Source organism: Mustela nigripes, chromosome 3 (assembly GCF_022355385.1).
Source record: "Mustela nigripes isolate SB6536 chromosome 3, MUSNIG.SB6536, whole genome shotgun sequence".
Lineage (NCBI taxonomy): Eukaryota > Metazoa > Chordata > Mammalia > Carnivora > Mustelidae > Mustela > Mustela nigripes.
Genome location: NC_081559.1, coordinates 82,147,061 through 82,171,521, shown reverse-complemented (window position 1 = coordinate 82,171,521; position 24,461 = coordinate 82,147,061). Strand labels below are relative to the sequence as shown.

At 35.7% G+C, this 24,461-nt stretch overlaps 1 protein-coding gene across 2 annotated transcripts in view; it reads left to right on the top strand.

The window, feature by feature from the left end:
* ACVR2A (activin A receptor type 2A) overlaps positions 1-24,461 on the top strand; it is an 84,746-nt gene that overhangs the window by 27,525 nt on the left and 32,760 nt on the right. For both annotated transcript variants that reach the window (XM_059394332.1, XM_059394333.1), the window contains exon 2: positions 22,342-22,549. In XM_059394332.1, coding sequence (XP_059250315.1) covers positions 22,342-22,549 — 208 coding nt within the window. The remainder of the gene's footprint in view (positions 1-22,341; positions 22,550-24,461) is intronic.

The window sequence follows — 24,461 nt, the reverse complement described above, 5'->3', positions numbered from 1 at the left end:
AGTTTTCCTTTCTCTTTCGTTAGAGGTAGCATTGCCTTGGCTTCTTGGGAGAGAAGGCAATAAGAAAAGTTTCAAGTATAGGAGAGGACAGGTAGGGTAGTTTATTTGCCTTTGAATAGCTCATTCACTTAACACCTAACTTGTAGTTCCCACTTTGGAGACGTTCATGGTAATATTATTTCTAGGTGGTGTTCCTTGAAATGCACATGTGTACATTTTATGATGAAATATTGTTTTAGGTTTTTTTTTTTTTTTTAATGGGATGAACTAATTGATACAGCTTTGAGGAGATGATTGAACAGAGAGAGTGGGTATATTTTAAAAAGGTGTCATACGGGCATTGGGCCAGTCAGGCTCAGGATTGTGAACTGTATAAAGCAGTACTGCAAAGTAAATATAATGCAAGACATAGCTATGAACTACAAAATACAATTTTAGATTTTCTAGTGACCACCTTAAAAAAGGTACAAAAAGGGGCACCTAGGTGGCTCAATTGGTTAAACGTCCGAATCTCAGTTTCAGCGTGGGTCATCATCTCGGGGACATGAGATCAAGCCACACATTGGACTCTGTGTTGAGTGTGCAGCCTGCTTGAGATCTTTCTCTGCCCCTCCCCCCAACTCATGCTCATGCTCTCTCTAAAAAAAATAAAAAATAATGGAAAAAAGTACAAATCAAAGCAAAACCCTCTAAATGAAATTAATTTTAATAACATACTTTATTTAACTCTGTATATTACAAGTATTATTTCTTTTTAAAAAAATTTATTTATTTATTTTTATTTAACAGACAGAGGTCACAAGTAGGCAGAGAGGCAGAGAGAGAGGAGGAAGCAGGGTCCCTGCTGAGCAGAGAGCCAGATGCAGGGCTCAATCCCAGGACCCTTGGACCATGACCTGAACCAAGGCAGAGGCTTAAACCCATTGAGCCACCCAGGTGCCCCATAAGTATTATTTCAATATGTAATCAATATGAAAATTATTGATGAGTTTTTTTGTTACTAAGTCTTTGAAATCTAGTGTATGTTTTATAGTTACGGCATATCTCCTGTCAGATTAGCTACATTTTTAGTGCTCAGTAAACCATATAGCTAGTGGCTACTATATCAGCTCAGGTGTAGAGTGTTTGGTGAAAGTACTGTAATGCCAGGAAATTGGTGAAGGCATAAGATGAGTGAACATGAATCTCTTAAGATAAACTAAGTTCAGGGAATTCTGTATGAAATGGTATGTAATTTCAGGAGAGAGATTGAAAAACTAGTGTGAAACTTCTTTTGGTAGATGGTGGGGAAATCATCTGGAAGATAAGAGAAAAAGATTCAAAAGAAAAAATGAATATAGGAAGTGGCAGGATGTGGCAGTAGACAGTATTCTATAAGAGGAATAAAATAGTTATTTTAAAGAAAACATCCTTCCCAACTAGGGGCTTTTTAGCCTAAGGTGTGTACTACTGTGAGCAGTTACTCATAATGACATCCAAGAGAAACTGTTGGGATCAGCAGATAAAATGTGGATAGCAGTGAGACGGGGGAGAATGATTTACTGTAATATAATAGAGAGGAAGGGTCTGAGGTAAAGGATTGATTTTATGAGATAAGAACTGGATAGAGTTCTTGGTGACTTGGGAACAATGAAAGATTATGTGGAATACTAGATCAAAATTTATTGCTTAGGCAGTCATTAAGAGGACTTAGTGATAGGGACATTGGTTGCAGTATGTAAGTATTGTTAAGAGGTCATACTTTTGGGGCACCTGGGTGGCTCAGTCCTTGAGTGTCTGACTTAGGCTCAGGTCATGGTCCCAGGGTCCTGGGATTGAGCCCCACATCAGCCTCCCTCCTCCTTCTCCCTCTCCTACTCCCCCTGCTTGTGTTCCCTCTCTCACTGTCTCTCTCTGTTAAATACATAAATAAAATCTTTAAAGAAAAAAAAAGCTCATACTTTTAACTTTAGTCAGTTTGGCGTGACCATTGAATTTTATATTCCTTGGCAAATTCCAGACACCCAAGTGTCAGTTTCTTCATCCATAGAATGGGCAGAAATAATATCTACTTCATTGACATATATGGATTAAATGAGTATGCACGTAGTGACCTTGATTGGTAGGATCTTCCTGTTATTTCTCTTAGTTTAAAATACCAGATGGAGGAAGAAGAATTACCATAGTGTTTTCTTGGAATACATGTTTATAACACATATTCTAAACTGTGACTCCTTAATGCAGTTTTCAGAGTTCAGCTTTGAAACCTCTTGATTAATAGTTCATGAAAATTTCTTTACACAGAATTCCTATTAAGTGAAGACTTTTCTAAGTCTTGTTTTGTGAATGGTGTGCATATTGAAAATGAGCCAAAGTCTGGGATTGAGTCCCAGTCCACCACATAATGACCTCATCACTTCATTTTTGGGACTCAGTTGGGATTGAATTATTTCATGGTTCTCAAACTGTGTGGTTTGAGGTCCTCCCAGCACTAGAATCACCTTGAGTACTTGGATAAAAATGCAGATCCTTGAGCTCTGCCGTAGACCCACTGAACTGATCTCTTTGGGTAAAGGAAGTTTTATGTAGCACTCAATTGGAACTGTTCCATACCACATCCAGTTTGAGAAGCACTGGACATGATGCACTGGATGATTCTAAGATATGTTTTGGTTCAAGTATGAATCTTCTGATTGTATTATAAGTCTACAGTTGGAGTTGGTAGGATTGCTGTGAGGATCATGTAAGATATCTTTGTAAAAATCAGTTTAAGTAAAAAGATAATTAATTTTAGAACTCTATAGGTCATAACATAATAATACTTATTAAATATGAATACATTATAATATATAATGTGTATTTTATATGTGTATATAGACAGTGACTCTCAGCTGTAAATCAGTCATGATTTCTGTACAAGGTGAGTCTTGGTAGATGACAGGTCTTATTAAGTATTTGATTCCAGATTTCTTATGTACAAAATAATAAGTTTTTTCATCTCTCCCATCTCTATTTAATATTTTGCTTTTGTAAGTTGCATAGAGGCTAAGCAGGATTATAGATATTCAAACCAAGTGAGTAATAATTTGAAGGAAAAACTAATGTTCATTCTAATTTTTAAATATAGAGGCTTAGGGGTACCTGAGTGGCTCAGTGAGTTAAGCCTCTGCCTTCAGTTTAGGTCATGATCTCAGAGTCCAGGGATCGAGTTCTGCATCATCAGGCTCTCTGATCAGCAGGGAGCCTACTTCCCCCTCTCTCTCTCTGCCTGCCTCTCTGCCTACTTGTGATCTCTCTCCTCTCTATCTGTCAAATAAACAAATAAATAAATAAACTCTTTTAAAAATATAGAGGCTTAAAGTGTTTGATGTTAGTAATATTAACATTAGTAAGAATTAACAGTAAGAATAATTTTTAAAAGTAATTTCTGTGACTCTTCATTGTTTAAATAGAAGTCTTATTTAGGCATTATTTGAAGTCTACCTTTGATACTTTTTGCCATCAACAAACAGAGGATACCAACCTGGACAAAAAGCTACCCCTACTGCTAGGGTACCTTCTGGGGATGATAAAATATAATTCTGCATTTTCTTATTTCCAGAGGGAGCAGATTATTAGCAAATGTCTATTCTTTGTTGCATACAGTGTTTCAAGCTTTAACAATTGTTATTTTTGTATCTCATACCTACACATAATATATAGAAATGCTTATTAAAAATGCAGTATAACAGATAGCACACTTTTAATCTGATTTAGTAGGTGTGGTTTGAGATCCAAAAATCGGCATTTTATTTCCCCCTTTAGAAACACTGCTGAGTTTCTGGTTGCCTCCAGAGGCATCAGTTGTAGGCACTGGCTGCATGGCATAAATTAGGTATGCTTCCAGCTTGAAAATGAACATAAAAATGTTGCACATCAGAGGGTGTGTGTGTGTGTGTGTGTGTGTGTGTGTGTGTGTGTGTTTTCCCTAGAGACTCAAAATGATGGTAACACAGATGTCAGAGTAGGGGACAAACCCATCCTGCTGGTTAAAGCACAACAAATATTAGTACTACAGAAAACATTAAAAAAAAAAATCAAAGAACATAGGTGGTTCTAAAAGGAGTCTATACTTCTTACCCTTCCTTTTTTAGTTTCAGGGATCCAAAAATGTTATAGTCCATTGGTGAAAACTGTTAAGATTATGTGGCAAAATAAATAGGAAAGCAGAAAATAGGATACAGAGGCAATGTCTTCTACTTCTATACGGAAAAATGGTTGAGAGCTATTCTATCTAGTTCTAGTTGCTCCTACAGGCATCATCTACAACATTAGATCTCACCTCTTGAAAGGGTATAATACCTTCATTCCCATGAAAAATCCTGGTTTTGATCTTTTTACCCCCCTGTTTTTCATTTGAGTGGTCTGCTTGTTATTTCTGTTTTTCTTGTAATGTGTCATTTTTTTGGTCTTTCTTCTCCTTTGTTTACCTTTTTACTGAATGGAATAATGATAAAAATGAGTGAGACATTTTGTAAAAAATTTAAAATTTCTAAGTACCAGAGTAAGCAAAAAACTAAAAATTTGAAGTGTTCTTTCCTTACACCAGTGCTGCTGACATTTCTCTTAGATATTTACCCCAAAATGTCTCCTCAAGTGTTAGGAATATGCTGTAAATGCTTATTTATGTTTAAAAATTCTGTTATTAAAGATGAATCTTGGATTGTGTGGCAGCTAGGACATAATTCTCATCAGCCTATTGCTGTCATTCTCTTCATTAGACTTAGAAGGTTTTTAATACCTAAAAATATGTAAGTTCCTGTGGGTTCAAAGTTTCATTGCAGTTGTTCCCATTCTTAATTTGTTTTTAAAAAGCAAAATTGTTCTTCACTGAAAATTGGGGCAGGTGGGTATAAGTGCTAAATAGGAGGAGGGTGTGTGAATTCCACCAGGAATTGGTCTTCAGACTTAGTGGAAGGCCAGGGATTAGAATTGTTGACCCCTGAGTCAGCGGCCAGCCAGCTGCTTAACTGAGAACAACTATGGTGGGTGCAGTTGTTGCTCATGTCCTTTCAACTGCTTTTTGTCTCCATCCTTTTCTTCTGTCTGGTTGCTCCTGTCCTTTCTCAGCCTCCTCAGTGCACAAATACATCACTGAGTATGGAAAGGGGTAACAATAGTAGCATTATTATTAAAGTCACTATGTCTCTGAATTCCTTTGCTTTTCTGCTACACATCTTGATCTCAGACTTCTGTTCCAAGGGTTGATCTGAACCTAAACACTGGCCAGCTGTGACCTTTGTTTCTGGCTTTGGGAAAGCTTTTAACTTGGGGAAAAAGTGCCGTATATTAGAACATCTTTGAATCTTGTTTTATAGGTATAATTCAGTGGCTCATTAGTAAGTATTTGCCTTATGTTTAAATGTTTTACAAATACAGGCTGCGAATAGCCCCAATAATTGTTAGGGTTCTGTAGATCTTTGTTCTTAAGATGGTTATAAACATCTCTAGGAGGGAGAATGTTGAAGAAATGGTAAATTGCCATTCAAGGTGGGCTAACAGAATTCTTTTTCAAGATATTTAACTTACAGAACATAAGCACAGGTCTATCAACGTGTTCGCTTTCTTCCACTGTTGGATTTAAAAGTAAATCATTTGGTGTTTTCCAAGGTTTTCTGTCATACTCCTGAACAGAAAAAGTTCCTTTTACTATTAGCCTAAATGAACAGTTTTTCTGGTTTCATTAATGAGATGTAGGTGATGGCATATTAGAAAATAATCATTAACATAACAAAGACCAATCAGTTATTGGTTATTGTTGAAGTAACCATGGCTTCTTTTCAGTGTAAACATGACATTTCAAGTGAACATTATATTAGGGTGGTAAAATATGTGTACTAAATGTAAGTAATAGGCTATACAGATGTTTATGTGAAAGCTTTCTGAAGGAGGTTTATTGTAACTTCTGTTTTGTTTTGCTGTAACTTTGATCCTTGATTAAAACTGTTAGTGATAAATTTATCATGCTCCCTTTTTTTATTCTTTGAAAGCCCTATTTCTTATCACTGACTGGTTAAACAGAGAAATGTGAATACTTACAGTAAAAATTGATGCCTGTAGTATATATACTTTAATGCATTAAATTGTGGAGGGGAAAACTCTATTGAGATACTATTAAAATAATTATTTTGTGGTAATTAGCATAGAACAAAATTGTTATATTTGGGGCAGTATTAATATAGCAAGACTATTAAAATGTTGAAGAAAAAATTTTTTCCTTCAGTTTAAATGGTAAAGATTTAAGCTACATTTGGGAAGAAATGTTTTAAAATTGTAAATGTGAAGGATTTAGATTAAATATATTTTGTGATATTAAAAATGTGTTTATTAATCTAATTTTATTATCCTTGCTACTCCTCTTTTATAGCATCAGACAAGTCAGTGTCTTAAAACAACTTTGATAATTATTGAAAGATACTGGCTAGATGTCTTTATCTTTAAAGGGGACAAATGTGACTTACAAATATAACTCTTCTAGTTTTACTAATAACTAAGAGGCCAGTGACCCAACTAGAGCCAGATACTTATTTGATTTGGTATGTTTATCTGAAATTTTTGCTTAGCTTTCTTTGAGTTTAGGAGGAGGAGTGCATGTTTTGTATTATTGTGACTAGGGATTTTTGGAGAAAGGTTATTAGATTTAAGGGCTTTCCTTTGTCTCTTAGGAATCAAGTAGCAAATAAAGCTTTCTTTTTTAGAGGGATGGAGATGGCTATTAGAAATATCATAGAAAAATAGCTGAGTATTTTTATTTTTGAGATCAGTAGTTTGGTGGGAATGGAAAATTTGATGGTAAATACATATTTTTTTTAAGACTTACTAAATATAATCAAACTGTTCTCAGTGGTTTGAGAACTATTTCCAAATTAGAATTGATATTTTGCCCTGATCTGGTAACTTTTCTTCAAGTTTTTCAAGCATTTTTCAAAACATTTTATTAATGTTTTACTGCACTCCATTATCTCAAACATTTAAGGGTCTGAAATTGGGAGGGAGTAGTAGAAGGAATGTGTCAAGGTCCGAAAGAGTTTGTTCTTTGTCTGGTATGAATTGAGGCTGAAGAGGAGCCAGATTGTGGAAGGCCGGAGAAGAAAGATTTGTTCAAGTTTTATTTTAGGGAATAGGGTGGTGGGAGACCATTGAATAGTATTAAGTTGGGCAAGTGACTTGATTTTATTTGCTTTAAAAAAGTTTCTGACTTCTGGATGAAGAACTCCCTTTGCCGAGATAGAAGTAGAAGCTGAGAAATCAGTTAGGGAAGCCATTGCTCCAGCCTAGGAATAGATATTGGTAACTTGAGGTAATAACCTTGTTCCACCTCTTTTAAAAACTAGCTTAGATTTTCTTAAATTCTTTTGCTTGTAACTTAAATCTCTGACCCGATTTTGTTATTTTCTTTTAAAATTTTAGTTATCCATAAATACTCTTTTGACAAACTGGACAGCATTATTTTATTCTTTTATTCAATTAGGGGTGCTAATATGAATAGATGGTTTCTTTATACTTAGTATGAATGCATTTATAGAGGGTTTATTTACTTTTTAAAATGTCCTTACTACCTAGCACTAAGGGGTTGATGTGGTTGCTTTGTAGTATCAAGCAGTGGTTAGTAGGGAGCACTTCTATATGCAAGTCAGGATATCTCACTTGATTTTTATATTTCCTTTAAAAAAAAAAAAAGATTTATTTATTTTAGAGAGAGCGGTGGAGAGGGGCAGAGAGAGAGAGAGGAAGAGAAGCATACTCCCTGCTGAGCAGAGAGCCCAACATAGGGCTGGATATCAGAACCCTGAGAGCATGACCTGAGGTAAAATCAAGAGTTGGAGGCTTAACCAACTGAGCCACCCAGACACCCTTATATTTCTTTATTCATCATTTTGTCTTGTCAATTCAGTTCCAAGACAAAGTCTACATTTTTAGAGGCATTAACATGATTTTATTCCTTTAAATAAAATATGTTGATAAGGAAGCATACTTGAAGTTCCCTAGTCTTTGTGATCTTCTGATTAGTAATCTGTCCTGCCTTCCTACTTACCTTACTGGGGAAATTAGAATAAGCTTCAGTTGAAGTTTAGAAGTGTCTAAAGATAGGTGTGTTTCTCTCTTATTTTTTACTTTAGTGTCTGGTTTTAAAAATTCAGCCTCTCATTTTTTCTCTTCTTCCTAGGTTGAGATTAAAGACTTCTCAAATTTTGAAAATACTTTATTTTTCACTATTTCTGCTTAGTACCCAAAAGTCAAAGTGCCTGGCACCTATATGTCAGCACTATATATATTCGTTGGATGTAGAAGATGCTCTACCTGTGTGAAAGACATAATACTTAAGATTTCATGTAGCGTGTCTGCAAAATAGAGTTTAAAGTGTCCTTCAAGGGACAGAAGAGGTAAAAGGATTTTAATAAGAATTTTCTTGTCGGTGAAGGGGAAAACACTGGGCTCTTATATTTCCTGTTCCTTTTTTGATGGAAATCTTTCCCCAATAATGGAATAAGAAACCTATTTATATTGTTAAAATGAGAAGAAAGCAGGTCTTTTCTTTTAAGTATTCCTCTCCTCCCTTTTTAATTAGGACATTGAGGTTTGAAAGTTTGCCAGACTTTCTTGGACTGTTCTGGAGAGGTAAATGTGGTCCCAAGTGCTGGTTAGTTGAATCAGAAATTTGGAGTTTTGTGATTTGCTGTTTTCTTGGTTCCTGTTATTCTGTGTATACTCTATGTATTCAGGAAATTGAAGTTCTTTGGTAATGGATGATAAAATCAATGCTTTATTCTAAATAACCAACGAAATATACCAATTTGAAGATTCTTCTTTTGGGAGAAACCATTGTAATGGGTGGCTTTAATTAGCAGTTTAGTAATCAAGTGCACGTTCGTGTCTCTTATTGAACAGTCCCTTTGTAGAGGATCTTCTATATTTAGAGAAGAGTTTAAGAAATGAGGTCCTCTGAAAGTTTTGCTAGTAAAGAAATGCACCTTTTTATATAGTTAAGTGAATCAAAAAAATGAGAAATTGTTCCGAATTTATTTAAAGAGAGCTGCTTGCTTCTTTCACAAAAGGAAATTCTACCATTACAAATGTGGTGATCTCTTTGGGGCTCTAAAACTTTATTTATATAGAGGCTTTTTAAGAAAGAGGTTTGAGAAATTGAGATTGACGTTTTTCTTCAAATCTTGGTCTTTTTAAAAAATATATTTATTTAGAAAGAGTGCACACACGTGCAAGCAGGAGGAGGGGCAAAGGGAGAGAGAACATCCATGCTTGGCATGGAGCCTGACCTGAGGCCCAATCTCAGGGCCCTGAGCTCACAATCCTGTGCCAAAATCAAGAGTCAGATGCTTAACCGACTGAGCCATTCGGGTACCCCTTGGTCTTTATTAACTATGGAGAACAAACTGATGGTTACCAAAGGGGATGTGGGTGAGGCCATGGGTCAGATAGGTGATGGGGATTAAGGTGCACTTGTTAAGGTGCAGTCGTTAAGTTTGGAATTGTTGAATCGGTACATGGTACACCTGAAATTAATAAAAACTTAACTATATTGGAATTAAAATTTAAAAAATATTAAGAAAATCTGGGTCCTTACAAAGTAAGTGTATACTTATTTTGGAAGTATCTATATGGGAAAAATTAGTCACAAGTTAACAATGTTATAATACATTTTAGGTGATTATCTTAGTAATTTGTCAGGAATTAGTATTAGGAGCCCTTAAAAAAACCAGTAGTTAAATGTTGACTTAAAAGTACTTTTTACTCCTTACACACGCATTCACATACTGTGTCTGTCTGTTACCACATACGTTTAGATTTTTAATTTATTCCATAGTAGTTGTGTTTCTAGTTTATATTACTTGAGCAAGATGGACAGAATCTTGTAATATTTTGTCAAACTGATAGTTAGTACTAAGAGAGTATTAACAGGTAAGGCAAAAAAAAAAAATCTGGGAAGAATGCTGAAAAGTATTTATGTTTCCCTTTAGAGGTGGTTGGTAGTAAGGAGGTGCTTACTTTTTTTAACAAAAGATTGATAGGACTTAATATGTTTTTATTATGCAGAAATTTTATTTGAAAATTTATTCTCCTTCCTATTTCTAACCTGTTTATCAGAAGGCTTTTTGTGGATTTTTCTTCCTAGTCCTTAAAAACAGCCCAGGGCAACCAAATAGGGAAGGTGACTTGTCTTCCATGATGTGTGTTAATATAGAAAAGAAAGGATGCTGGAAGACTTATGCTGTGTTTATAGTTTCATAGAAACATTATTAAAATGAGTTTTGAAGTGGGACAAATTTTTATAACACACAAAAATAATAAACAAGAATTTTAGATTTTTTTTCTTTTCTAATACTAGGAATCTTGGTTATAAATATGAAAAAAAGCTGTTGATTTAAGGCTAGTTAGGTTGATTCTGTATCCATTGTTATTTAATGTCATAGTTTGTTTTCAGTCTGCATTCTTTTCCTTGAATAAAATTGTATTTCTAGTTAAAGCTACTCTAGTAAGTACTGCTAATTTTCTACACTTGATGATTTTAAACTGCCAGATATTACTTTAATGAAAACTTTGTGATGAGGTGGTTTTTCATTTTTGTTTTGTTTTGTTTTGTTTTCAATTTCTTATTCTTTATACTACCGGCTCCTCAAGGGTGATATTTCACATTACTTTCATAGCAGCTGAAATGAGCCATTTTTAGTCTTTTTTGCATCAGACAGAGTTTGATGATTTACTAAAAAGAAGGCTGCATCTTCACAAGAAAATAAAGCACTAAAAAACCTTAATATACGTAGTGGCTTCTCACTGTAATTGAGATGTGTAGATTGTTTTTAGTAGGAACTGCTCTGTGTGTGTTTCCTTAATCTATTTTAAGAGCTCTGTTCTGATTTTGCGAATCTACCTTTTATCTCTTACTACTCTAAGTTTATGCCCGTTTTGGCTTTTGTACAATTTCTAAAAATAGCCCATTAATTCTGATAGGAGTCCTGGCCTCTAGCTGCAGTCACCGTGATCTCCTCTGCCCTCACAAGATGAACATCTAATATCAGAAATTTATTTTACACAGCCTAGGTAATACTTGTATCTACTTGTACTTGTTTTGATGTAATTCATATTTCGAATGAGTGCCAGAGAACTGGGTAGGACTATTTTAATCTTGCATCCTGGGCATTTATAGATATCCCACACATTTTGTGGCTGTAGGCAAAAACACTTTGCTGTTGTGCTTCATCTTTGAAGATATCTTACTTACCCCTGAAAATATGTATCTTTCATGACAGTAGGAGTGAATATCAGGATGAGAGTTAGCAACAAAGAGAAATAAAGGGTAGATAGTATGAAAGCCAGCTCTGTTTTGTCAGATGCTAGAAGATAAACATTTAGAAACAGCCAACCCTCTACACGCAAATCACTTTTATAAACTAAATCACTTTTATCTTACTTTCTTACATGAAGAGGGACCAAAGAAGAGACTATGGAAAGCAAAAACTTGATCTCTGTCTTCTGATTTGCCAGTCCTTTTGATACTTGTGACTGTCTGGTCAGCACGTGATAGACTATAGACCCTTGGTTTTTATTGGGTAATATTTTATTTATTAGTGTGGCTTACTGAGTTTCTTTCCAATCCAGCACACTTTAATAGTCATTGTATTCAGATTAATCTTAGAAATATCACTTCTGTTCTTTTTCTTAATTCTGATGTCTTGCAGACCTGCCTTGATTATACCCAGTACTAAACAGTATGGAATGTGTACATCTATTAAGAGCAGTGTTGTCAAACACTCTTGATTATTCACATCCCTCCTTACTTGGTCATTATCTCCCCTGCTTCTGTTCGCCATAGTTTTGTCTCTCCTTAATAATTTGCTTTAGTCCCACTTTCTCTGTAAAGTCTTTTTTCTTTTTTTTTTTTTTGTGAATTGATTTTGTATACATTTATTGAGTTCCTGTATTGTTCCAAGCACTGGTGATACAGAAGGGGTAACAGGGCTTATTCTAGAAAGCTCATAGGTTATCATTTCTAATTCCTACAGCATTTAACTGTAGCACTTATCTTGGTGTGTTAATTTATAGTACAAGCATATAGTCAATTTTTTTTCATCTGTAAATGCTCAGTATAAAGCATAGTTTTCTCTAAAAGATTATTCCTCAGAAGAAGAGTAATTTTATATTTGAATCCTTACAAAGTTTTTTGTATTTTGAGACTCTCTCAGTTTTATTTTGAATGAAAATAAAATGTTTGGAAAAGGCAGGCGAGCTTGAAATTATGCCGGTCAGTGCTCGATTGAATGTTTATGTCAGTTTCCTAAGGTAGAAGGGAATTAAGAGTTTAAACAAATTAATTACTCTTGGAGAAACTATTTTCAGAGGCTGTAAAAAAAAAAAAACTTAAACTCATTTTTAAAAGCAATATTATAAGTAGTTACTTTTTGAAGATCACAAAATACTCCTTTAGAACAGTGAAAAGAAAATCACTGCCTTAGTATTACGTGAATGGATATTATTGGCTTGGAAAAACATTTCCAGTGATAATATCCTATATGACTTTAAAACGTATTGCTTCTCAAGCAACTTAAATGAAGTGAAGATGATTCATGTTTTGATAGTTTTTGATGACTCAAAAAGAATAATGAGGGTGCCTGGGTGGCTCAGTCACTAAGTGTCTGCCTTTGGCTCAGGTCATGATCCCAGGGTCCTGGGATCGAGCCCTGCCTTGGGCTTCCTGGTCAGTGGGAAACCTGCTTCTCTCTCTCCTCTCCCCCTGGCTTGTGTTCCCTCTCTCACTGTCTCTCTCTGTCAAATACATAAATAAAATCTTAAAAAAAAAAATGAGATGATACATGTTGAGAGATGCATGTGAAATTTGAACAAAATTGTGCTTTGATTTTAAAATATTCATAAAACTTAATTCATTAAATTCATTAAAATAAGTATACATTGGACTATTTCATATAAATATACAAAGGTTTGTATACTTCCAGTTGGCCAAAATTTTAAAAATACCTTATTGGGGAGAATTGAGAAATCCTTCAACTTGAGGGTTGTATGCTACTCATTCAAGTTGCAGGTTTCTGGGTAGTTGGATGATTACCTAGCATAGGGAGAGACTGTTAAATAATACCTGCTGAACTAATAAAATGCTGTATATATTTACTTATTTTAGGGTTTTTTGGTGCCATGGGGTTGTACTATACTAGAATTTCCCAATTATTTGCTTATCTAAAATCATTCTTTTTTATAATGCTTTTGATACTATTCTGTTGTTTTTAATTTATACTATAAAATGTTTTGGATTAAAAGCATCATCAGTCTAATCTACCTGCTGTTGCTGATTCTCTTTGGATGTGTATTTTATCCCTAGAGTGGCAGGAAGCAATAATATGTGAAAGGGAAACAAGAATTGCTTATCAAGTTTTATCTATTATTTTTGAAACTTCATTAACCCTTCCTAGAGGACTAATTTGCCTATAGGAGGAAGCGTGCCTATTTATACTGTATTCTCAATAATTTATTGATAGTTTCAGACACCATTAGAGAACTTTTTCAGAAGTGAGCCTCAGGCCACCGGGGTGGCTCAGTTTGTTAAGTGTCTGCCTTCGGCTCAGGTCATGATCCTGGAGTGCCAGGACCCAGCCTCTGCCAGGCTCCCTGCTCAGTGAGGAGCCTGCTTCTCCCTCTGACCCTACCCCCTCTCATGCTCTCTCTCTCTCTCTCCCTCAAATAAATAAATCAATCTTTAAAAAAAAGGAGGGGGGAGGATTGGGAGTGGGAGGGGAAGGCAAAAAAAAAAAAAAAAAAAAGGAAATGTCCCTCATATTTGTGAGATATCAAACAATTCTTTCTGTTTAATGTTGTTTGTATACATAGGAAAATTGTGACAGGGCAGGACTGTGAAAAACATTGTCTTCTTAATCAGAAAAGAAATTAATGCAATTCTTAGTTGTTAAAGATGTTTAATTCCAGTTACCTGTTTGAAGCTGGGAAGCTGTAGTAGTTAGTGGGTTTTTTTATTCAGTTCTTATATTGCTTTTTTTACATTTTATCATTCTTAAATACTGATTGTATTTGGAGGGAAATTAAGATGGATAGTTTTAGACCCACAGTCATTCTGACATGTAAATGAATGTATATAGGCAATGATCAAAAACGGTAAGTAAATGTAAAGGAATACATTGTATGTTGGATTGCAAGTGGTGTACATTTTGGGGAAGGAGTAGTTCTTATTAAAGGACTTCTAGGATTTTGTTATATCTACCTTGAGAAAACATGAAAATTGTCACGTGAGATTTAGCCTAGGAGGCTTTTTTTCAAGAGCTGGACTTTCAGGAACTATTAAAATGATGATAGATATAGATAGCAAAGGGGAGGGCATTTAAGAAATAGTTGCTTTAATCATTTCCCACTGCTCTAGCGCTATTTATTGAAAAGGCTTTCCTGGCTCTATAGAATTGCTTTTGTTCATTTGTCCAGAATTAATCAGGCTTATCTGTGTAGATCTCTTTCTGGGTTTTCTCTGTGTTCCATTGATCTGTGTCTGTCCCACCTCTATTACCACTTGGTCATACTTCAGCTTTATGGTAAGACTTAACATCAGTAAGCATGAATTCTCCCACTTTATTCTTTTTCAAAAACGTTTAGAATAAGTTCATTTATGTCTACAAGGAAATTTAATAGGATTTTGATATGAATTGGATTAAACCTATACATTATCATGGTATGTCTCTCCAAGAGTTAAAGTCTTTTTCTTTCGTCAACATTTAATTATTTTTACCACATAGATTTTATACATTTTGTCAGATTATAGCTTAGGTATTTTATAATCTAAGGAGCAATGGTAACTGGTACTACATTTTAAAAAAAGACTTTATTTATTTGAGAGAGTGCGCTCAAATGCACACAGGTGTGCGTAAGATGGGGGAGGGACAGAGGGGGAAGAAGAGTGGGTAAAGGGAAAGAATCCTAAGCAGACTCTGCACTGATTGGGGAGCCTGATGCCGGGGTCGATCTCCGGACCCCAAGACCATGACCTGAGACAAAATCAAGAGCTAGAAGCTTAACTGACTGAGCTACCCAGGTGCCCCACTGGTATTATATTTTAAATTTCATGTCTACTGCTTCACTGTTAGTATATAGAAATGCAGTTTTTGTGTATTGATCTTATGTGCTGTGACCTTATTGAACTCATTCTGATATTTTGTTTGAAGATTCCTTGGGATTCTCTCCAAAGACAGTCATGCCATCTGCAAATAGAAATAGTTATATATTCTTTTTCATTTCATATGCCTTTAATTTCTTCTTGCCTTATTGCAATAGCTAGAATTTCAGTGGAGTGTTCAGAGTAGTGAACAGATATCATTACCTTGTTTTTGATCTTAGAGGGGAAGAATTTAGTCTTTTGCCATTATGATGTTAGCTGTTGGTGTTTTTGTAGGTGCTTTTTGTGAGTTTGAGGAAGTTCCCATCTATTCTTGGTGTACTCATAGATTGTGTGATTTTTGTTTTAGTTTCTTGATTTGGCAGATTGCATTGAGTTTTGAATATTGAACCAACCTTATATATCTGAAATAAATCCTACTTGGTGTTACTCAACTTTTGTATCAACATGGAAGGGACTGGACGAGATTATGCTGAGAGAAATAAATCAAGTAGAGAAAGTCAATTATCATACTTACTTGTGGAGCATAAGGAATAACATGGAGGACATTAGGAGAAGGAAAGGAAAAGTAAATTGGGGGAAATTGGAGGGGGAGATGAAGCATTAGAGACTGTGGACTCTGAGAAACAAACTGAGGGTTTGGGAAGGGAATGGGGTAGGGGGTGGATGAGCCTGGAGCACTGCGTGTGGTGTATAAACAATGAATCTTGGAACACTGAGAAAATAAAATTTAAAAAAATATATACTGTTGGATTCTGTTTGCTAAAATTTTGCTGAGGACTTTAACATCTAAGTTGATAAGAAATATTGGTCTGTATTTCTCTTGTGCTTTGTTTTTGTTATCACGGTAATAGTGGCCTCATAAGATCAGTTGAAATAGTCACTTCTTTTCTGTTTCTGGAAGAGAGTGTGTGAAATTAGTGTTGGTGTATCAGGTTAAAATTTACTACTTTAAAAAAATAAAATCCTCATTGTCCTCAGATGTAGTCACTTTAGGTGAAATCAGCTTTTTCATCATAGAAGGGGTACTTTAGATTTAAATAGGATTTTTACAGGGCTATTTTATGATTAGATGTTCTACCAAATTTCAGATCCAGTGTGCTGCCCCCCCCCCACTTTTTTAAAGTGGCAGGAAAAATGGTACTAGTCATTAATGCATAAGTAGTACTTTGGAACTAGAACTATTATCTAAAGACTTAAGTGATTTACTATAACTAGGCTAAATGTGAATTAGGAAATGATGAAATTATTAATAATAATTACAAAATTATTATGGAAATTGATTCAGTTGTGGAAACAGGGTAATGAAAGTTTTGGTGATTTACTGAAGGCCACAGTTTGTGAACTAAATTCCAAATTCAGTTCACAGTCTATTAAGCCAGTGGTACTTAACTAGGGAGGAACATTTGATCACCACTGGGTCTTTGTCAGAAAGAAAAAAACACATGTGTGTGTACTTGCACACACGCATGCACGCACGTGCACACACACTCACTCACTCACTCACTTTCTCTGGATATGTACCCCTCCTGTCGTAGACTTTTCAGTTACTCATTCCCAGTGCTAAAATGTCACTCAAACAGGAATTTGAGAAAACATAGGGGATTTTGTTTTACATAATTAGTTAAGAACCGTCATACTAAACCATGAACACATAACCTTTTATGTCTGTTTATTTCTTTTGAAAATAGTATGAATCTGGAATTACTTTGATAGAATAAACTTATGGGTAGAAATTTTAAGTTTCAGGAAATTTTAAATTGGAAGTTGCTGTTAAAAATTCACACATGTAAGCAACTTTTGCCCTTTTTTTTAGAATTTCACCTTTTAAAAAATTTTTTATTTTTTAATTTTTTTTAAAGATTTTATTTATTTATTTGAGAGAGAGAGAATGAGAGGGAGAGAGCATAAGTGAAGAAAGGTCAGCGGGAGAAGCAGACTCCCTGTCAAGCAGGGAGCCCGATGCTGGACTTGATTCCGGGACTCCAGGATCATGACCTGAGCTGAAGACAGTCACCCAACCAACTGAGCCACCCAGGTGCCCCTAGAATTTCACCTTTAAAGTCACAGTGCAAACTTAAGAACATAAAAATACATGTAATTTTTATTTTTATAATTATCATATTATTTAGTGTTCAGTTAGCGATATGATGGAATAGAGACATTACAGAATCAGCTTGAAGAGGGGATGATGAGATTGCTACAATTTTCTATATAAGCAGTCTTCTTTCTGTCTCTGGAAAATATACTTCAAATGACAGTCTAGATCTAGAAAACTATGCTGAAGTCTTGTTTGCCTTTAAAACTTAGTGAAGAAAGTTTTTTTTAAACAAGGAAATGGTCATTTATCTTTTCTCTAGAACGGAGGTGGCAGATACTAATTTCAAGACCCTTTTACTTCAAAATCCTTCTCCATATGCTACTCCAGGCAGCTACTGTTAGTTTATTGGAAGTGACAACAAAGACGAAATCTATTTGGCATTTCTGTTCTGGGCAGTATTTTATTTTTATCAGTTTTGTTTAGTTTAAATGGTATTATGTTGTTCCTGTGTTTTAGTGACATCTTTGGAAATTAAAAATGTTAGTGGGGTGTATTTTTAAAGTTTTTATTTATTTATTTGACAGAGAGAGAAATCACAAGTAGGCAGAGAGAGGCAGGCAGAGAGAGGGGGAAGCAGGCTTCCCGCTGAGCAGAGAGCCTGATGCGGGGCTCAATCCTAGGATCCTAAGATTGTGACCTGAGCTGAAGGCAGAGGCTTATCCCACTGAGCCACCCGGGCTCCCCATTGATAGTGTTTTTTTTTGTTGTTTTTTTGTTTTTTTGTTTTTTTAAAGATTTTATTTATTTGACAGAGGGAGAGAGATCACAAGTAGGCAGAGAGGCAGGCAGAGAGAGAGGAGGAAGCAGGCTCCCTGCTGAGCGGAGAGCCTAATGCGGGGCTTGATCCCAGGACCCTGGGTTCATGACCTAAGCTGAAGGCAGAGGCTTAACCCACTGAGCCACCCAGGTGCCCCTTGATAGTAGTTTTTAACACAAATTACACAAGTAGTAATTTACAGAGGCTCCGTCCCCAACAAAACAAATAAAACAAAAGGGAGGTTAGCTAGACTATTGGAATTAGGACATTGTTTTAAGAGATAGTTGACCACATAGCCTGTGAACCAGATTTATAGCCTGTAAACTAAGAATGATCTTTACATGTTTAAATGGTTGAAAAAAAAACAGTATTTTGTGACATGTAACAATTACATGAAATTTCATTTTTAGTGTGTATAAGTAAAGTTTTACTGAAACATAACCATGCTCATTTATATACTGTCCTATGGATGCTTTTATGCTATAATGGCAGAAGGGAGTAGTTGTGACAGAAACCAGGTGGTCTGCAAGGCCGAAAATATTTACCATCTGGCCCTTTATAGAAAAATTTATCATATGGTTTCACTTACTTGTGGAGCATAAGGATAACATGGAAGACATTGGGAGATGGAGAGAAGTGAGTTGGGGGAAATCAGAGGGGGAGACAAACCACGAGAGACTGTGGACTCTGAGAAACAAACTGAGGGTTTTGGAGGAATGAGGGGTTGGGGGTTGGGTGAGCCTGGTGGTGGGTATTAGGGAGGGCACGTATTGCATGGAGCAGTGGGTGTGGTGCATGAACAATGAATTTTAGAACACTGAAAGAAAATTAAATTGAATTAAAAGAGAAAATGTTGGCTATACCTTGTTTTAAGATAATAATGTGACAGTGAATGATTGCTTTGGGGCTGTTTAGTAAAGGAGGGAACTTACTTTGCTGGTATTTTCAACAGGTTTTTGAAAAGGAGTAACTTAGAAAATAGCTATTTTTTTAATACAGGTAAATAGTACAAGCAGCCCCCCCCCTTTTTAATAGAATACAGAGAACATGGAGTTACTAGCCTTAGTTTATAATATGTCTACTCCTGCTTTTATTTCTTCCATAGTTGAGAGGAAGTACATCGCACTAATACTGCCACAGATTTTAGCAGCTTATAATTCCATCTGTGTACTAGAACATTGTATAGCAGCAACGATTTCTCACACTTTTTGCTCTCAACTTCTTTAAGACTTTTAAAAATTTAGAACCCCAGAGGTGTTTTTTTTTTGTTTTTTTTTAAATAGGGGTTATATCTATCATCCTTATCACATTAGCAATTGACAGAATTTAAAAATATTTAACAGTAACAGTAATCCATTATATGTTCACAAAAGAACATTTGTGTGAAAAATATTTTCTAAAACAGAAAAATTAGTGAAATTTTTGCAGATCTCTCTTTTTTTTTTTTTTTAATTTTATTTATTTATTGGACAGAGAGATCACAAGGAGGCAGAGAGAGAGGAGGAAGCAGGCTCCCCGCTGAGCAGAGAGCCTGATGCGGGGCTCGATCCCAGCACCCTGGGATCATGACCTGAGCCGAAGGCAGCGGCATAACCCACTGAGGCACCCAGGCACCCCTTGCAGATCTCTTTAATGACTGTATTGTGGAAGACAATTGGATTTTTTTTTTTTAAGATTTTATTTATTTATTTGACAGACAGATTACAAGTAGGCAGAGAGGCAGGCAGAGAGAGAGGAGGAAGCAGGCTCCCTGCTGAGCAGAGAGCCGGATGTGGGACTCAATCCCAGGACCCTGGGATCATGACCTGAGCCGGAGGCAGAGGCTTTAACCCACTGAGCCACCCATGCACCCCGACAATTGGATTCTTGTGTCTCTTTCTCCATTAAGTCTCCTGGGATATGTTCTTTTGATATGAAGGAAGTCTGGTCATGCACATATATATCGTTAGAAAAAATGTGTTTTTAGATGATTGTGGATGTTTTCTTTGATACTATACCAAAACTCATCAAGTGGTAGATTTTTTGCTTTTTGAGGGGAGGGGGGTCAGAGTTACTGAAGTATAATTTACATAGAATAAAATGGTTTTTTTATAATATAATTCTGTCACTTTTGATTAACCCATAAGTCATATACCCTCTGACCACAGTTATGTAGAATATTTTGGTCCCTCTGAAAAATTTTCTCATGGCTTTATGTTATCAGTCCTCTCCCCTCACTCCCAGCTTCTGGCAACATCTGATCAGATTTTTGTCTCCATAATTTCACTGTTTCCAGAATATCAGGGAGAAGGAATCCCATATAGCATAATGTGTATCTGATTCATCCATGTTGTACAGCTGTCACTAGTTCATTTCTTTTTATTGTATAGATGTTTGTTTATCCACTTAGTAGTACTGGATACTGAGTTGTTCCCAGTTTTGGGTTGATTGTAAATAAAGCCATTCTAAGCATCATGTACAGATTTTTGCATGAACATATGTTTTTATTTCTTAGGTAAATGCCTAGGCATGCTATTGCTGTGTAGGTAGTATGGTAGGTGTATGTTTAAGTATAAGAAGCTGTCAAACTGGCTTTCCAAAGTGGGTGGACCATTTTGCATTACAGTCACCAAATATGTGAAAGTCCCAGTTGCTTTACATATTTACCAACATTTGAGCTTGTTTTTGTTTTAGCCATTTTAATCAGTATTAGAATTTCAGTTTGTATTTCTCTAATGATTAATGATACTGAGAATCCTTTCATGTTAGTGTTTTCCATTCATATCTTTTCAGCAAAGCATGTTATTTTGAATCTTTTGCCCATATCTTTTTTTTTTTTTAGAAATTACGTAGACCTAATTATTGGCACGTTTTATTATTCAGTATTTAAAGTTACATGTATTAACATATTCACTGATCTCATGAGAGATTTTTTTTTTTTAAAGAGAGCATGCTCATGCATGCACATGCGAGTGGGAGTAGAATTTAGGGAGGGGCTGAGGGACAGGGGGAGAAAGAATCTTTTTTTTTTTTTTTTAAGATTTTATTTATTTATTTCACAGATCACAAGTAGGCAGAGAGGCAGGCAGAGAGAGAGGAGAAAGCAGAGAGCCTGATGCGGGGCTTGATCCCAGGACCCTGGGATCATGACGTGAGCTGAAGGCAGAGGCTTTAACCTACTGAGCCACCCAGGCGCCCCAGGAGAAAGAATCTTTTTTTTTTTTTTAAAGATTTATTTATTTGACAGAGAGAAATCACAAGTAGACAGAGAGGCAGCCAGAGAGAGAGAGGGAAGCAGGCTCCCTGCTGAGCAGAGAGCCCGATGTGGGACTCGATCCCAGGACCCTGAGATCATGACCCGAGCCGAAGGCAGCGGCCTAATCCACTGAGCCACCCAGGCGCCCCCCCAGGAGAAAGAATCTTAAGCAGACTCCATGCCCAGAGCAGAGCCCCAAGCAGGGCTTGATCTCATGACCCTGAGCTCATGACCTGACACAAAATCAAGAGTCTGACATTTAACTGACTAAGGCACCCAGGCACCCCTCATGAGAGAATTCTTTAAGTGTTGGGAAAGTATGCAAATTTTCCAAAATTCTTTCTCTTAAAAGATCAAATTTTATCACTGGCATTGCATACTGTCCGTTGTTTTTCTTGAAGGTAATGGGTTTGGTTTGTTCATTTTTGAGAACATGTCTGTCAGATACCCAAGTCTGAATAACCATGGTTGGTTTAATTCGCAACTCAGTCATGCAGAGGCTTTTTCTTGAGGCAATCGTTGTACTTCAGTATGCAGTAGAAGTGCTTTTGCTTAGTTCCTATTTTGTCATACAGGATATTGAAAAGAAATCTATCCAGGTCAAGATTTAATTAACAATTTTACTGCTTTTCATCAAGGACATTCTTTTTTTTTTTTTTTTTTTAAAGATTTTATTTATTTATTTGTAAGAGAGAGAGAGAGTGAGAGCAAGCACAGGCAGACAGAGTGGAAGGCAGAGTCAGAGGGAGAAGCAGGCTCCCCGCGGAGCAAGGAGCCCGATGTGGGACTCGATCCCAGGACGCCGGGATCATGACCTGAGCCGAAGGCAGCTGGCATCCCAATCAAGGACATTCTTAAATGAAATGAAACTGTCCTTTTTCAGAGAAATATTGTGATATATTTGATCATTTTCCATTACTATGTTTGTTACACTTCAAGTACAGAGATTGATGAAGAAACAAACCCATGTTACAACACTGGGAAGACAGAAAGTTACTGATGTTTTAGGCACATCTGAGCTTGGTATATGGGAGAGAATCTCTTAAGAGCAAATAAAGCTAATATTAAGTTGTTTCATTATTTTATAGGTGCTATACTTGGTAGATCAGAAACTCAGGAGTGTATTTTCTATAATGCTAATTGGGAAAGAGATAAAACCAATCGAACTGGTGTTGAACCCTGTTACGGTGACAAAGATAAAAGGCGACATTGTTTTGCTACCTGGAAGAATATTTCTGGTTCCATTGAAATAGTGAAGCAAGGTTGTTGGCTGGATGATATCAACTGTTATGACAGGTAAGGAAACTTTTTCCTTTTTTATGAGAATGTCGAATAATCCTCGCCACTCCCTTTTTAAAGGGGGAAAGTCCAATGCATGTATTTTCACTTAAAATTTTTTTTAAGATGGGATTATGAAGACCATTATAACATGTTCTAAAGACAAGATACATGTTTTAAAGTAATAAGATAAATATGGCATGTTTATATTTTATCTTTGATACACTTTGAATAATCCACCAAGTATTGAGATAGAACCATTTTTTCCCCTATATTATTAGGATGATAAACTATTTTTAATGTCAATTTTGAGGAAAAGGGATTTTCAAAATTGCTTTAAAAGATAGTATATCTTTTGAAAATCTATCCTGTATCCTCAAAGAAAGTAAGGCTTCATAATAGTATTTAATTTTCTTTTAGTTTCCCTCTTTATGTATCTGGAAGAAATTGATCTTACTGTGTTTATTTTTTCCTTGCAAAGTGGGCCTTTGTTCTATACCTCTGAGAGACATTTTAACTTGATATTTGGCATGACATTAGTACTAACAGAGTCCTTATAGAAAGTTACATTTTATTTAGAAAATTTTTCTTAAATTGTTTTATTCTGTATTGGAAATAAAATACAGTAGGCATGTTATTGACTAACTGTGATCTTTTGTAAGGAGTCCCATAGATGTTTGGCTGATCACTTAAATTGCCTGGGCCACAGGATTCCCACTGTGGGTGGGTGCTAATGACTGGCAGAGGCTGCAAAGTCCTAGATAAATGACATTTTGGAGCCAGAAAATACTGAATATACTCATGGAACACTGGATACTTGCCTATCCACTTTCAGGAGCTTTAACTGATTACCATTAACCTGTGCTTGATTAGCCATATGTAGTTAATAGCAAAATGTGTAGAATAAGCCCATGAAAATTGAATTCTCAATTTTTCATTAGAAATTAAAATCTTAGGTATATATGTAGTATTTAGGATATACTTCTAAATCTCTGAAATTTCCAGGGATTTTTTTTTTCTCTGTAATTACACATTTTAGCTGGATTTCCGATTCTTAGCCTCTCTATTAATAGAGGTGATCATCAAGTGATACCTGTTATTATGTAAAGGAAGTAGGGCCAGTAGGAAAACAGGATGGAGGTTCCTCAAAAAGTTAAAAATAAAACTACTCTCTGATCTGGCAGTTCCACTTCTGGCTGTTTATCAAGGAAATGAAAATACTAACTTGTAAAAAGATACATACACCCCTATGTTTATTGCAGCATTATTTACAATAGCCAAGATATGGAAGAACCTGAGTGTCTGTTAATGGATAAAGAAATGTGATGTGTACACACACACAGGAATATTGCTCAGCCTTTAAAAAGAGAAATCTTGACATTTGAGACAAAAATCGATAGACCTCGAGGGTGTTATGCTAAGTGAAGTTAGTCATATAGAGAAAGGCAAATCTCGTATGATCTCATTTATAATGTAGTCAAAAAAAAAAAAAAAAAAGAACTCCTAGATATAGAGGCCAGGGGTTTGGGGGAGTGGATAATTGGGTGAAATGGTTGAAGGTGATCAAAAGGTACAAACTTCCAGTTATAAAACAAGTCCTGGGATTGTGATGTATAACGTGGCAGCTGTAGTTAATAAAACTGTATTGTATGCTTGAGAACTGATGAGAGGAGATATTTTTTTTCTTCTTTTATAGAAGGAGTTGGGGAGGGGCAGAGAGAGTAAGAGAGCTGGGCTCCATCTCACAACCCTGAGATCATGACCTGAGCTGAAATCCAGAGTCAAACGCTTTGCAGACTGAGCAACCCACATGCCCTGATAAGAAAGTAGATCTTAACAGTTCTTATCACAAGAAAAAAAATTTGTAACTGTGTATGATATTTGATGTTAACTAGTTTATTGTGATCATTTCACAGTATGTACAGATATG